At 36.8% G+C, this 17,246-nt stretch overlaps 1 protein-coding gene across 7 annotated transcripts in view; it reads left to right on the top strand.

Moving 5' to 3' along the window:
- The window catches only part of Hipk (Homeodomain interacting protein kinase), a 220,834-nt gene extending 204,200 nt beyond the window's left edge, over nt 1–16,634 (top strand). For 4 of the 7 annotated variants that reach the window (XM_075305027.1, XM_075305029.1, XM_075305028.1 and 1 more), the window contains 5 exons: nt 3,485–3,703; nt 4,577–5,152; nt 12,636–12,964; nt 15,224–15,385; nt 15,585–16,634. In XM_075305027.1, the coding sequence (XP_075161142.1) occupies nt 3,485–3,703; nt 4,577–5,152; nt 12,636–12,964; nt 15,224–15,364 (1,265 nt within the window). In that variant the 3' untranslated portion in view covers nt 15,365–15,385; nt 15,585–16,634. The remainder of the gene's footprint in view (nt 1–3,484; nt 3,704–4,576; nt 5,153–12,635; nt 12,965–15,223; nt 15,386–15,584) is intronic. The other 3 variants (XM_075305030.1, XM_075305032.1, XM_075305031.1) reach the window with 3 other exon arrangements.
- The last annotated feature ends 612 nt before the right edge of the window (nt 16,635–17,246 follow it).

The raw sequence follows: 17,246 nt of genomic DNA, 5'->3' as shown, positions 1-17,246 counted from the left end.
CGTTATAGTCTTCTCACTCCAAAGGTGTTTTTTTTTTTGTCCAAACTTATGTGCGAATTCAGTAAATATTTATTTTGCTATAATGATAATACACATATGAGGTTGCGTTTATTATCCATATACATCCCAGCAAAAACTAGGTAACCACATCTCATTACAAGTTACATTACCAGGAGTACAGCTGTCATTACACATTGCATTACTTTGCGGTGAGTTATAATGACTAACTTGTAATGACAATAATAAATACTTCTCGGTAATTTTTGAATTGATATTCTCAAAATGTAATGCATTTGGCCGTTAATGACTTAATAAAATATAATAAATGACGGTGCCATTAGGTATAATTATTCACATAATTGAGCATTTACTTAAAAAAAAGCAAATTTCATCCGATCCGGCTGAAATTTGGTACATGGTGTTAGTGTATGGTATCTAATAACCATGCAAAAATTGGTCGAAATCGGCCCATATAAACCGATCTCCCGATTTGGCTTGCGGAGCCTCTAAGAGAAGCAAATTTCATCCGATCCGGCTGAAATTTGGTACATGGTGTTAGTATATGGTCTCTAATAACCATGCAAAATTTGGTCGAAATCGGTCCATAATTATATATAGCCCCCATATAAACCGGTTACCAGATTTGACCTTCGGAGCCTCTTGGAAGACCAAAATTCATCCGATTCTGTTGAAATTTGGTACGTGATGTTAGTATATGTTATCCAACAACCATGCAGGAATTGGTTCATATCAGTCCATAATTAGATATAGTCCCCATATAAACCGATCCCCAGATTTGACCTCCGGTGCCTTTTGGAGAAACAAAATTCATCCGATCTGGTTCAAATTTGGTACGTGGTGGTAGTATATGATATTTAACAGCCATGCCGAAAGTGGTCCATATCAGTCCATAATCATATATAGCCTCGATCCCGAGATTTGGTTTTGGAGCCTCATGGAGGAGCAAATTGCATCCGAGTCAGATGAAATTTGGCACATTGTGCTAGTATATGGCCGTTAACAACCATGCCTAACTAGGTCCATATCGGTCTATAGTTATATATAGCCCTCAGATAAATCGATCCCCAATCACAAAAAATTGGTCCATATCAAGTTCATAATTGTATATAGCCCCCATATAAGCGACCCCCATATTTCAATTCTGGCTCTCCACCACGTATGGACTAATTCACAATTGAGAAAACGATGTTAAGAAGTTTTAAGATACCACAACCCAAGTAATTCGATTGTGGATGACAGTCTTTCGTAGAAGTTTCTACGCAATCCATGGTGGAGGGTACATAAGATTCGGCTTGGCCGAACTTACGGCCGTATATACTTGTTTATTTCTACAATATTCGTTTCTATTCATATTACAGCATTACTCGCCATATTATGATCCATTGTAATCGGCTAGAGAAGTCAATATTTTCGAGATTTGGTTGCCTGAGACAATAAGTGGTTATTTTGCAAACTTTGGTATATCAACGAATAAGTGATTACATATTAGGTGAATATGTGCTTTAAAAGCACTAATTACCCAGTCAGAAATTTACGATGGTTATAAATATTGAGCGTTGTAACAGCGTTGGAACCCAACGTTGAAACAACGCTTGCTAAACAAATTAATTGACGGTTTTTAAATAGTAAATTTTCCATAAAATTATCGTTGAAAATGCATGTTCCATCAATGTCCAATGGTTTTTAATGAGTAATGGAGGTATAATTGTTGATAGGAATTGATTTATAATAGGATAATGTTCCTTTATCATATAAAGTGAATATGTACATTAACAGTGAAACCACTAGGAACAACAATTTGGGTAATTTTACAAATGAGTAGAAAGTTTAAACTAAACGCTGACATCACGCCAAAACCCAAATATAAGTACTTATTTATCGACTAATTGAAGAAATTTTGTTAGACATAATTACTTTTTTTTCACATGTTAAGGTGAGTATTAACTTCGAGTTTAGCCGCTTAAATCGCTAAAGTGAAAACTAAATCAGTAAGAAAAATGCACAAAATCATACATATTTGTTGCAAATTTTATTATAACTTGATGGGGAAAAGCCCAAAGCAAATTTTCACAAAGTTTGTATTCCTTAAAATGGATTATTAAAGAAAAGTAATCGTGAAAAAATGACGTTTTTATCGCCTAAACTCGAACTTAATACCCACCTTTAAAGAAAATTTCATTGTTTGAAGGAAAAAATTGGAGTTCAGTATTGCAAGAATGTTATTTTGGTGCATTTGTGGTAAAACGTACAAATCTTTTGGCGCATTTGGGGTAAAATGTACAAATCTTAAGAAATTCTGAAGTGTTTTGTGTGAAATACGCACATTTATGTATAACTTTTTCCCTTTGTTAAGTTCATTTTAGTGTCGTAGAGGATTCTCTTTTTAATGTACCTTAAAACTTTTCCAAGAGTGAATTTTGAACTATTACCTATAGGAAATAATAAAGACATATGACTAGCCCCTAAAATCACAAATTTTTCACGATTACTTTTCTTTAATAATTCATTTTAAGGAATACAAACTTTATGAAAATTTGCTTTGGGCTATTCCCCATCAAGATATAAAGAAATCTGCAACAAATATGTATACTTTTATGTCTTTTCTACTGATTTAGTTTTCACTTTAGCGATTTTGACCATATTAAAATAATTTTTTTACCAATTATAAATGTCAATCTTAATCTTAGTTATGTATTTTTCCTATTAACGGCCATTTTCATGTAGCTCCGTTAGGCTTTAACTGCCAATTAACAGAAAGTAAATTGCAAATATCTTAACTGGCTATGGACTATATATGCAAGATGAAAATTTCGTCCATAATACGGTTCAAAAGTTGGTTAGTCAACGGAACACTAACGGAGCTTTATGAAAATGGGGGTAATTGTTAAGTTTTCTGATGTTCCTTTGTAAAGTGTAAAACACTAATTTTGTTTTGTTTCAATAGCGGTTTTAAGGTACTGTAAAATTATAATTCTAACCCTCCTAAAGCATTCTATAAACAATTGGAAAGACGTATGAAATGTTGTTTTTCAGTGCTTTTTAATGGTTGTAAAAACCATCGATACACCGTATAACGATGTTATCATTTTGGGGTTGTCAAAGCGTTCGTTAAACCATCGGAAAAGCGTATAAAATATTGTTTTCATGACGCTTTGAAAACGTTGTTAAATACAATCGATACACCGTGGAATGATGTTATCATTTTGGGGTTGTAACAACGCTTTTTCCCACCATGTATCAACCGTTCACAACGCTTTTACAACGCTTTTCCGATGGTTTTTTTCTGACTGGGTGGTTATTAATTTTTAAACAGGCTTACCTACAAGATTACCGGGTAATGAGAGTTTTTGCTGGGATACACTGTTACCTTACACTTCAAAACGTTTTTAAACTCGTCCACATAATTGTCTTTATATCAATCTATCAGTTTCTTAATTATATTCCCATCCCATTTTGTTATTAGCTCCAACAACAAACTCAACTAACACAAATCCAAATAAGTTTCAACAATATCAGCAAACGATGAGTAATAATCATCCGCAACAACCACAACAGCAACAGCAGCTGCAGTCACAGCAACAGCAACAACAGCAGACGCAACACCACCATCATCATCAAACGCAACAGCAACAACAACATCAAATGTCACAAAATTCGAGTGCAGTTAAAAATGCAAATTCAAGTAATACTTCCTCCAATAATAATAGTGCTAGCAATAGCAATTCAAATAGTAGCCAACACCACCACAATACCACTAATAATAGTAGTAGCAATAATCATCATCTTGGCAACATTAGCTTTGATCATAATAAGACAATTGTCAATAGTAACAATAAACAAAGCGGCTCATCGAACGCCACCAGTAGTAGCAATCATTTTTCGTCCAATGCAAAATTCTCCTCATCGTCTAATAACAATAACAGTAGTAATAGTAACAATAGCACTGAATTCACAACAGTTGGCGGAAGTGGAACCGGATGTGGATCGGGATTTGCTAATTTCCAAGAGCCTACTTGTCACAATCCACACAATCATCATCATAGTAACAGTAACAATAATAATAATAACAATAGTAATCAACTACAACAACAACAGCAACAACAAGCGAATTCAAATAATGAAGCAAAACATTCGTTGACATGTGGTGGCATTCTACAACACTCCTCCTCTTCCAATACCAAATCTGTTTCCACTTCCATACAACACAATTCTCATTCTCATAATCACAAGCATTCGACATCAAATCTTTTATACGGTGGTGGTGGCGGTGGCAATGGTAGCAGTAGCAATCATAATGTTATTATTGCCTCTTCATCGTCCTCATCGTCGTGTCCAACCAATGCTACATCCTCTAATACAAATTTTTCAATATCCTCTAACCTATTTGCCACATCCTCTACCAATTCCTCATCGCAACCACAATCTAACCAAAATAATCAAATTCATAATAATCCTTCCAACTCTTCGTTTTCTAACTCCTCAAATGCCACTTCATTATCCGCATCATCATCATCAATAACAAACCACCATCGTACCAATAAACATGTACAACTAGTAATACCATGCGTTACCCTAGGTGACAATGATCATGAAGAAATGCGAAGACGAAATCCCAATAATGGAGGCAACAACAGCAGCTCGAATACCATTCATTCAGCCAATAGTCCCAAACAACAACAACAACAACAACATCAGCAACAGCAAACGCCTACCTATCCGTCAACGAATAATGTCAAATACGAACATGGACAATCGCAGAAGAAACGTATATTGGCTATGGCCCAGAATGAGTGCTACAACAGTAGTAGCTCTCAGACCCAATCGCAATCCACCAATGGTTTACCGCATATACCCACCAAACAGGAACCGGTCGAGTTTTATGAATATCCTGCACAGCAACAACAACAAATGGACAATAAACGATCCTCTTGGGCTTCTAATGCTAGTTCATCGCAGCACCAATCATCAGCAGCTCCACCTTTGGCACATCATAAAAGAGAAGCTCCTTCTGCTGCCCCATCGTCGTCGGCTGGTGCTGGCTATGTGCAACAACCATCGTCGTCTGGTGCCTCTGGAGTCCATCCGCCAATAGCCCATTCGAAGAGTTCATCATCATCTTCAGCAGCCAAAGGTAAGAATGAGAAGAAAGTGGAAGATTTGCCTTATTAAAAATATTGATAATGTTAATAATTTTACTATAAACTTTTTGCTATAAACAATTCGTAGAATTTCTAGGTTTTAAAATTGTACCCTAAGTATTTTCAGGAGTTAAATGTTTTTATATACCTGCCCTATAATATCCCTACGGGAAATTGGTGCAAATTGGCACTGACGGACCTATCACAGGACTGGTACCGGTGATCCAGTTTGTCGCAGTTTTTAAATGGTCATAATTTAATGATTTCCCTACTCGCTTAATAAAAAAATCTTATTGGATCTACACATTTAGTGAAGTAGAATTACTTCAAAAGTTTTTCAATTCTGGTGCGATTCGGATAACCAAACTGAAACAGATTTCTAAGAGTTTGTCCGAGATTGGTTCATGAGGACCTGTCTATGGAGTGCTACTACTAAAATGCCCCAGGACGTGTCCTTAAGTGAAATTTACTCCGTCAATGACAAACCATACGTCTTGACCAGAACTAGGACTGGTCCATGCACACCAGGGACTAGTCCTGTACCAGTCCTGTGTTTGATCCATTTCCCGCAGGGATCCTAAATGCGATCAGCAAACATTTTGTAAATTGTGTTACTATAGCCCACATATTAACTTTTTTGATTGTTTCAGCCAATCTAAAACAACTTTGAGGATAATCGAGTTTAACAAATAACATCAATAGTTGTTTTATCAAATTTTTTTTGCTACCCATAAATTTCTTTCGGTGTAAACTTTATCTGATATTTTTTAACTAGACTATCCTTAAACATGTTTTTAAGGAAAGGTGACATTGGACCAAAGGAAAAATTAAAACAAAAAAAAATAATAAAAGGACAAACAAACTATGTACTAACAACTAATGAAGCCGGCTTATGCATGATCGATATACAGTCTAAAAAAACAGTCTACATACAACCTACATTTCTTAAGTTCTAGATAACTGATAGCGATTATGATTTTTTTTCTAAACCAATGTTTAAGACTTTTGTAATAAAAAAATTATCAAAAAAAGCTAAAAATATGTAACAAAGAAATTTTTGGGGAAAACGCGATAATTAGAAGGAAAAAAGTCTACATACACCATGGCCACTGCTACCATAAAGTAGAAAACTAGAACAAAACAAATCAAAATAACCGTTAACTTTGTTGATTTGCTTAAATTTAAGAGCGTTGAGTCATTACTTAAGAAGTTATTTTCTGTAATTTTTTTAAATTCATTAAAATGGGAAATCGGATGGGGATAGATGTTTCAGTTAGAAATATAATAGTAAACAAATCTTATAGAGAAATTTCGAAAATAGTTAAATTAAGCCGAGCTGCTATACAGACGATCATAAAAAATTACAAAAACACCAATAGTACAGAAAATAAACCAAGATCTGGTAGGCCAAAAAAAAAAAAAAAAACTTTTAAGACGTGGTATTAGCTGTATTAAAACAAGTCAACCAGGGGGCTAATCCCGGCATTCGATATCAAGAACTTTTGAACGAAATCTAAATTTTTCGGATGACGGGAGTCGATATCGAGTTTTTTTGATCGACAATTTTTCGATTGGTAAATTGCAATCGTAAAACATTTTCACTTGTTTTTTTACATTGTTTTCGCCATATAGGAATAGTAAATATATTAGTTTTATTTCGAATTGTTGCCAATTTGTAGTAAATTTATATATAATGAACATATTTAGGACTAATGCAACTCCAATAAAAGTTAAACAAAAATCGGTCATAGTCGAGTTCGAGAGCGAGCATCCTATGTTAGCTTGGTAAAGAACCATATAACAATGTGCCCTTTTATTCCTTATTTGTCGCCGAATTATTTTATATTCATCTCATCTCATCAAGCAAAAAGGTGACGAGTGTCATGTGGCCCTTGATTACATATGGGACACACGTCAGCTACGCTGCTATCAATCACTGATAAGTATGAATTGAGGCGGCTGCACTTGCCTGATCTTAGTTGGGCCAAAACTACCCTTGTCTGCCGTGGGAGGTCTCTCTCCTCCGGCGGTCGGACTCCGAGAACAGGATTAACCTTGTAGCTTCTCACCGCTTCAGCTACAGTATCCTCATGAATTCTGTTCAGACCTGTCTGGTATGCTGCCTGATCTAGAGGCTCTCTTTTGTAACGCTGGATCTCGGGCTCTAGAAGATGAAGATCAACCCTTATATTCCTGGGTGGAGGTTGTCTATCCACAAGATGGTGATTCGGATGACAACTCGATGGCAACCCAAGAGGTACTGCTTTGACAAGCGACTTGAGGACCTTGTTTCTACCGCGGAGCTTATCACAAATTGCAGTGGCATGGGCGGACGACTTATAAAGGCTGTCGAATGTGACCCCGAGAATCTTGGGGTAGTTTGTTGTCGGAATTGTTTCACCATCGACTCTGACATTCAACTGCCTGCGTACTTCCGCCGTCCATGTAGTGAATAGTGTGGCTGAGGATTTGGTGGGAGATATCCTCAAATTTCTTGCAGTGAAATAACTGGTAAGATCAGCGAGGTAGACATTTAATCGATCGCAAATATCATCAACAGTGGGCCCGGATGCCAAGATTGTGCAATCTTCCGCATAAGACACAATCTCGACGCCGTCAGGAGGGGGTGGAATCGAGGACACGTAGAGGTTAAACAGTGCCGGAGATATCACCCCGCCCTGAGGAACTCCCTGTTTAACTCTACGGGGTTTTGACTTTTTGTCCCTGAATTCCACGTACGACTGGCGTCCACACATATAATTCAGCACCCAACGTTTCACTCCTGCCGGTAGGGACGTATTCTCGATGTCCTCAAATAATTTGGCATGGTTGACCGTATCGAATGCTTTCGATAGGTCAAGCGCCACGAGGACCGTCCTATGACACGGCCTGGGCTTATTAAGTCCCTTATTGATATGTGTCGAAATGGCATGTAAGGCTGTCGTCGTTGATGGTGGGCAGCTGGAAAATTCTCCACAATGCTAGGGAGGAGTAGTGCCTCAAGTGTCTTGGCTACTGGCGAGAGAAGGGATATCGGTCTGTACGATTCACCTTTACTCGAATCTTTGCCTGGTTTCAGTAGTGGAATCACCCTTCCCATCTTCCAGACATTTTGTATAATGAGTGATTCTAAGGACAAATTGAGGAGTCTGGTCAGGTACTCAACTCCCAGTATTCCCAGATGCTTCAACATTAGCATTGAAATTCCGTCGGGGCCCAGCGCCTTGGATGGTTTCGCGCTGTTGATGACACTGGTAACTTCGGCTACAGTAAATTGTGGTGTGTCGTCGGCTCGGAGACCACGTATAGGACGTGTGGCTCTCCTTTTCGCTCTATCACTCTCGGGATGCTCGAGAAACTGTCGGTTGAAGTATTTGGCGCATCTCTTCGGATCAGTCACAGTCACGTCGCCAAAGGTGACTGAAATCCCATCATCCCTTGTAGCGGGGTTCGAGAGGGCTCTAACTGTTGACCACAATTTACCAGTCCCTGTGCCTAAGTTACATTGCTTCAGGTGCTCTAACCAAGTGTTCCGCTTGTGCTCGTCGACTATCTTACTAATCTCTAGATTTAGTTCTCTGATTCTAGGATCAGCAGGATTACCACGACGGCGTTCATCACGCTCGTCTGCGAGTCCCGCCGTAAAATGTGGAGTCATCTATCTGCTCTGCCAAAGCTATGCCTCTCTGGTCATTACCTAGGAGTGAATGCCAAAGTTAATGGTGGGCATTAAAGTCTCCTAGAACCAATCGGTTATGCCCGCACAATAGCCACTCAATGTTTGGGCAATAATCTGGAGCACAGCTACCAACCGGCGGTATATACACATTGTATAGCTCTATCTCGTCAGCCCCAGACTTGACTGCTACCCCCATACATTTCATATACGGGTCACTAGTGTCTGGCACAAGCGGGATAGGTCTATACAGCACGGAACGGTGTATTATGAAAGCCAGACCACCACCTCCACTCCTTTCGAAGCACATTGTATCCATCGCAATGGCGTAGGCTGCAGGTGGAATTCAGCTTAGTCTCCTGGATCGCTGCGACCCTTATCCTTTTCCGATTCATAACGTCCACGATTTCGCTAATCTTACCTCGGAGCCCGTTGCAATTAAATTGCAAAAACGATGCACTATCCGGAACTGGAACAACAATATTGGGTGTAAGATACTGCGGCGGAGAATATTGTTGTACGGGAGATGTCGGGGGGTCGCATAGTCAGACGACCCACTGCTGCTATCGCTGGCACAGCATCCCGCCACGTAGTCAGTATGACTATACTCCCGCAGCGATGTTAAGCCGGAGCAGTCCCGGTAATGCACCCACTCCAAGCACCGGTTACACCTGATCGAAACCGAACGGTGGTGGATCAGGTTTCGGCATACTGAACAATACCATGGTCCGGAGTTCTCCTCTATCCCGGCTCGGACCAAAAGCAGGCGGAGAAGGCTTCCCGGGATGCACCTTCTCCAACACTAAAAGACGGACGAAACAACACGTACACTGATGTGGCAGCCGCTGGCCAATGGATGGGGTCCATCGGGTCAATCCGGTACACAGAACTCGCCGCCGTGGGATTATGTTTCTCTACATTCTATTTTGTGCCGTTAACTTAATTTTGTCATTTCATTTTGTTCTGCTTCGTTTTTTGCTGTTGGCAATGCTAGAAAAATTACATCAAATTTCGATCGAATGCCGTGATCCAAACTTTTAATCTATCGACATTTTTCCCGATACGATTATGAATTCGATATCGAATGCCCCTAGGTCCCGAAAATAAGTGCCCCAAAATTAGCGGAACATATTGAAAATTGTTCGCATGTTACTCCACGAACAATTATAAATATTTTACATGATAGCGGATTTAAAAGCAGAGTTGCACGCAAAAACACATCTCAATAAAGGAATGGATTTTTGGAAACTTGTTCTTTTCACCGATGAATGTAAGTTTAACATTTTCGGAAGTGATGGCAACTTCTTCTTGCTTTTGCCAAAACACATCTCAATAAAGGAATGGATTTTTGGAAACTTGTTCTTTTCACCGATGAAAGTAAGTTTAACACTTTCGAAAGTGATTGCCGCCCCAAAGTTTGAAAAAAAAAAAAAAAACAAATACTGTCCTTGAACCGAAAAACATTGTACCAACAGTGAAACATGGTGGGGGCAACGTTATGGTTTGGGGGACCATTGCGTCAGCTGGAGTCGGCCGCTTAGTTTTTGTCGAGGGTAACGTGGATCGTTACTAGTATAAAAATATACTCGAATATAATTTGAGTTCATCTGTTGAAAAATTGGGTCTGCGAAATCAATGGATTTTCCAACAGGATAACGATCCTAAGCATACCGCCCATGTTATTCGCGATTGGCTCCTCTATTATGCCCCAAGACAGCTATATTTACCACCCCAATCACCAATCTTAACCCTATAGAGCCCGTATGGGAAATTTTGGAAAAGTATGTGTGAAAATATAATATCAGTAACAGGAAAACTTTAAAAACCGCCCTTATTCGTGCTTGGGCCGATATACCACCTGATATTACGGAGAAGTAAGTCGCATCAATGCCTAGACGTCTACAGGCTGTTATTGATGCGCAAGGTGGAACGACAAAATATTAAAACTCTTTGTTTGGTATCTTATTTAAATACCGTTTCGAAATAATGTTTGAATTTGTGAATAATAAATTAATTTTTCGAATAAAATTCATTCCTTAAACATTGCCATATTTTTTTTAAAGAAGAGAACTCGGCTTTGTAATAGTGTAGATAAGTTAGAGGGCGTTCCCTCTACCCGTCATTTTACAAAATGTTATGCTCTTCTTTAAGAATTTTTAAATTTGATTTATATGACAGGAAACATAGTGTTTTTATGGCGTTGAAATAGGATACTTTATTTGATAATCTGGTATGATGGAGAGAGGGATACTTCTCCTTGACAAACCACGCTTGAAATTCATAGGATATGTGGATGATGGCCTAACTACAGTACATGATTGGTTGGATGGGACCACCCTCTTCCCGAAGAATATTAACAAAAAGTGTTAAATATGTTTTGTTTAAAAAACACATATTAAGAGTGGTATGAAGCTATTTGAAATTAAAAAAATAATTTAATTCAGATTGTAACTGCATTAAGAATCTGGATCATTTTTTATTTTAGAAAAATTTTTGTTCTTTAAATATTTAAATTATAAAAAGTATTGGCACAGGTAGCAACCGTGGTGCAATGGTTAGCATGCCCGCCTTGCATACACAAGGTCGTGAGTTCGATTCCTGCTTCGACCGAATACCAAAACGTTTTTCAGCGGTGGCTTATCCCACCTTAGTAATGCTGGTGACATTTCTGAGGGTTTCAAAGCTTCTCTAAGTGATTTCACTGCAATGTGGAACGCCGTTCGGACTCGGCTATAAAAAGGAGGTCCCTTGTCATTGAGCTTAACATGGAATCGGGCAGCACTCAGTGATAAGAGAGAAGTTTACCAATGTGGTATCACAATGGACTGAATAGTCTAAGTGAGCCTGATACATCGGGCTGACTCCTAACCTAACCTATTGGAACAGGTAGTTCTAAATTATTTTTTTTTGCGCACAGTTAGTAGTTGTTGGGCATTCCTTTTTGTTTGATAATATAATTAAAAATAAAATTATATTTCATCAAAATCGGTTAATAATAGTGACCTGAATACTGCGAACAACAAATACATAGTCAGGCGGACGGATACCAAGGGCTAAACCTACTCAGAAGGTGGTTCTGAGTCGATCGGTATATATTTATATATTTAAAATTTTATCAAATATCGGTCGGAGGATAAATAAATACGCAATACATGAAACTCATCCTATTGTGATTAACGACTAATAATACTTTGCGTGACATCACTTGAAGTGAAATAAAGCACAGCTGAAATAAAAAAATTGTATTTGCCCGGAATCATTTTCAGCATACTGTTTGTGGTTTTAGCATATTTTTCTGCTGGGTGTACCAATAAATTTCTTTGAGTGTATACGAGTTTTTCTATGAGTGTAATGCCCTTAAAAAATATATCACCTGATCTAGAATTCCCTCACTGATTGGCCTAACAAATAATAAATCTTAAAACTTGTAAAATTTTAGGATTTTCAAAAGGTTTTTTCTAAGAGCAGTTATTGCAATAAAATTGGATCATTAATCATTTGGTTTGTTGTAACGTTTAGCTTGTTGCTGAGTCTACATTTGCAAACATGTTAATTCTTAATAATAATGCTTTCAATAATTTACAAAGGTCTTTTGTGTATATTTTGTTAGTTTCTGTTCTCCCTTCGTCACTTGACTGAGCTGTTTTCTTGTAGATTTTAATGATGCGTCTATTAATACATTTCTTGCAGTATACAGGAGCCTATTTTCCAAGTCTCAGTCTACGATTTTAATTTTAACAAACACTTCAATAACTATAACTATTAATCTAATTGAATATGTATTTATCATTTTTCTTTAGCTGCTGCCGCTGTTGGTCCACCTTCATGGGGTGCTGCTCAAGTCTATCGACAACCATCGCAGTCATCTCAACTACAACAACAGCCGCAATCATCTGGTGGAAGTCAGTCTCAACCGCATCAGAACAACACTACAACACCGATGGGTAGTTCACCTTCTTCGGCTGCTGCAGCAGCTGCAATTCTTCAGCAGGATATTTATGCCGCTGCTGCTGTACAGGGTGAAATGTATCGTCGTCCTACGGTATTTGTTTCGCAAGCTGCACCCACATATGCCTATAATCGTGCAGTGGTCGCTCCTCCACCGGCCCATAACAGTTCAAGTCGTCAGGTATGTTTTTATTAAGTCAATTCAGTTATTTTCATTAGCAACAAGTTCGTATAATTTTTGGTTAGTCCTAATCTACTAAATACAAGTACATTTTAAAGCCGTGGTGGAATGGTTAGCATGCCCGCCTTGCATACACAAGGTCGTGGGTTCGATTCCTGCTACGACCGAACACCAAAAAGTTTTCCAGCGGTGGATTATCCAACCTCAGTAATGCTGGTGACATTTCTGAGGGTTTCAAAGCTTCTCTAAGTGGTTTCACTGGAATGTGGAACGCCGTTCGGACTCGGCTATAAAAAGGAGGTCCCTTGTCATTGAGCTTAACATGGAATCGGGCAGCACTCAGTGATTGTGGTATCACAATGGGCTGAATAGTCTAAGTGAGCCTGATACATCGTGCTGCCACCTAACCTAACCTAAACCTATTTTGGAAAAATGTTGCCTTTGATGGGAAAAATATAGTTGAGGAAAAATTTTGTCTGATTGACGAGCATTTTGAACATTGTTCAAATATCGATTTTTTATTAGTTGTGTGAACTTAAGGGTCAAGGATAAACGAGTTAAAACAAAATAACAGACAATGTTTGAATTTTGGCAAACAGTGACTGCAAACTTACCTGTTCTATCTGCTAATAAATTTATTTGAGTGTACACAAATCAAATAATTACGGTACATACCGTCGTGCATTGGTTAGTAGACACCGTTGTGAAATGGCTAGCACGCCCGCCTTGCATACACAGAAAAAAAAAATTCACGAAAATTTTTCCAATTAAAATCTTAATTGAGTTTTAAAAAAATATTCAATTAAAAATTTAATTGATTCAAAAATTTTTTTAATTGAAATAAAAATCAATCACACAAATTAATAGTATCAATTAAATATTTAATTGGATCAATTAATTTTTTAATTGATACTATCATTTCTATGATTGAAGACATTTCAATTAAAAAATTAATTGGATCAATTAATTTCGTGATTGAATCAGATTTTTTTTTTTGTGTACAAACGGACATGAGTTCAATCCCCGTTTCGAACCATCACTCATGCTGGTGATATTTGTGAGTTTTTCAAAGCTTCTTAATGTGGTTTCACAATAATGTCAAGGACAATTTCGAAAAGGATTTTTTTTGAGAATACTGCTATTTTAGTTTATTCCTTGGCAGAGCTGGTTTGGAAAAAAATTGACACACAAACCAATTTTTTCTCATAGCCCTCTACACCTTGACACTTGTTTCTCTCTATCAGAGAACCAGTCTGCGTTCACCACTTGTTGTATCGCAATGGACTGAATAGTCTAAGTGAGCTTTAAATAATGGGCTGCCACTACATCTAACGAATACAGTCCCAATGTAGACCGCTCCCAGATTTTTACATTCCGAAGGAGATATTATTAATAGATTTTCATAAACGCTAAGACGAAATATTTAATATGTCCTCTAGAACTTAAATACAAATAGTTCATATAAATACAGAATCTGACTTACATTCAACAAAATCTGTTAGACACAGCAGATAAATCTGCAAAAAAGGCAAAAACTCTGCTGGAAACCCGATTTCAATAAGAACATGTTTTAATTTGGTTGAAACAAACAAAAGAGTTATTCCTAGAGGCTTCTGCAGCACAATAAAAGATGTGCCTATATTTGCTCAATATATGAAATTTTCTCAAATTAAATCATAGCAGTAAAGCAAAAACACGCTTTTGTTTTTGTTTTACTGCTTTGGATTACATTTTAAAACATAAAAAAATATATGATTTTTTGGGTGTTTATCAAATCAACTTGAAATTCTTTATATTAAATTCGTGTTTTCAAATTTATATAATATAAGAATAATGACTTATAAAAATTTAACATCAGACACCAACTGCCACCTCCAGACGTACCACCTCATATGTGGTGTCATCAAATCAACTTGTTTATCGAATCAACTTGAAATTCTTTAAACTAAATTCGTGATTTCCTATAAAATACGTAATCCGTTCATGCAATCATTTACGAGATGTTTTTTTTTCGACCAAAATTCTTTTATGGGATCCATGGTGTTGGATATTTAAGAATCGGCACAGTAGAACTATGGTCGTATATACATATAACACAAAATTGCGCGGAAGAGAGGGTCAACAAAAATAGTTTTTTTTTGGACTGGATAAATAAATTTTTGTTGATTTCTTTCAAATATTTGTCCAGTGTAAAAACTTTGCTACATAATTTATAGATCATGATATTTAAAATAGAAAAATTCTTTCCACTCTATACAGGTTATTCCATCCCATCCATTGCCCGCACACATACAATTTCCAACACAGTACAGCCAATTTGCTCCCCTTAGTCCAGCCCAGGTAGCCGCCAGCAAACATGCACATTACGCACCGACGAATATATGGTATGGGGGCGAATAAACACTGATTTAAACATAACGAGTGAGTCAACCGCAAAGACAATGCAAATCAAATACATTCAGAATAGAATGGAATTTATGGTTAGCTATATGAAGAGAATTGTTTAATAAAATTTTATTTTTTCTCTTCCTTCCCTGCCTACTTACCATACGTACCCATCATTGCCATCCTTCCATCATCATACTACCATCCTATTGCTCTTACTAACACCTAATTCTAGATCGTTCATGCATGATTGCAAGCAGCTAACATCATTAGATACAATTTCCCATTCAACGACGAAGAACCTATCACTTGGAAATGACAACGACCAACAACAAAAGCACCCACAAATTGATAATTTCAATAGATCGATGGCGATAACAACAAAAACAACAGCCGCTGATTGCCCAGAAAGTACGCTCTCATCTAGTGTACAGAATATACAAAATTCAAATTTAAATCAATGGTGGTTTCTAATGATGCAACAGACCATATATAATATCCACACACAGCATCATCAAACATTTCTGCCAATTATGCCCAATTACTTTGCTAATGATGATGAAGAGCATGACAATGATAAGGTAATAAAAACTCAATCATCATTATCAACTTCAACTGCTGCATCCATTGTTTCCTCCGATACCACCTCTAAAAATATGGCAACAACGTCGGTCTCGGCCTCGGTCAGCACCACCATTACCAATGAGAGCCAACAACAACAACAACAACAGCAGCAATTCAGTCAACAAAGCTGTCATATGGGAAAATTCGACTACTTAACAAATAGTTTGTGTCAGTTTTATAAAATGTTTAAGGAGCATAAGTTGCTGCATCAAAAACAACAACGTTTGCGTACAAAACGTACACGTTTTTAAGGATTAAATAATATCTAAGATTTGTCTTTTTTTCCTCTCATTCACATCTTCTTCGTCTATTATACAAGCATATATATAATACATACATATAAATATTTATATATATATATTTTTATACAATTAATAATTATTTCAACAATTGTATTGCAATGGCAAACTATCACTGATTATTATGTTAAAGAAAACAAAAAACGAAATTAGAAAACACTTTTGGAAAGACATTATTGTGTTCGTCTTTCCATTGACCCCCTTCCCCACCCCCTTTTATCTCACCATACTCTCTCTCTTTCCTTAACATTAACTAGAATATACAAAAACTTGTAAATATTTATTATTAATAATATGTACTAAAAATTAGATTAATTGAGAAAAACAAACAAAATACCAACAACCTACACCTACAAACAAAAGCCCATCTACATTTCTTTTTATTGTTGTGGGCAATCAAGAAATCACTTTTATGTGTAGAATTTAAACAAAAAGTAAACACTAAACAAAAGCTTCAAAAGATTTTTTAAATGGATTATTGTCATAATCATAATTACTAGCAAGAGAAAAATATATATAAGCACTTACACACGATCGGTGTAAATTTATGTCCACATAATGGCCAAATAAGGCATCGTGGAATATCGTTTTTTTTTTAATAAAAATTTGCATGTAATTCATTTGTTAATAGGTTTATCTAAATCGACTTGGTAAAGGAACTGTAATTTCCAAAATTAAGAGGTATGAAAGAAGCATATTTTCTATTTTATAATTATTGAAAAATTTTCTTTTGTACATTCAAACATTAGTTTACGAAGTGTTGGCAATTAAAGCCTCCATAAGTGATCCTTTGAAATGGTTTTGAATGCAAATATTATTCAAAGTTTTTGTTTTTGATTTATTTTTCTCTTTTGCTCCAGCAGAAAGAACCCTATATATTTAGATTTCGACATAGCATTATTGTTCAGAGTTCTGAAGTAGAACAATTTTTCTGGTAAAATTTCCATTCGATATCCCAAAGTACTTGATTTTTA

The sequence above is a fragment of the Haematobia irritans genome, chromosome 4 (genome assembly GCF_050003625.1).
Source record: "Haematobia irritans isolate KBUSLIRL chromosome 4, ASM5000362v1, whole genome shotgun sequence".
Lineage (NCBI taxonomy): Eukaryota > Metazoa > Arthropoda > Insecta > Diptera > Muscidae > Haematobia > Haematobia irritans.
The sequence above is the reverse complement of the archived record's forward strand: the minus strand, read 5'-3'. Positions and strand labels throughout refer to the sequence as shown.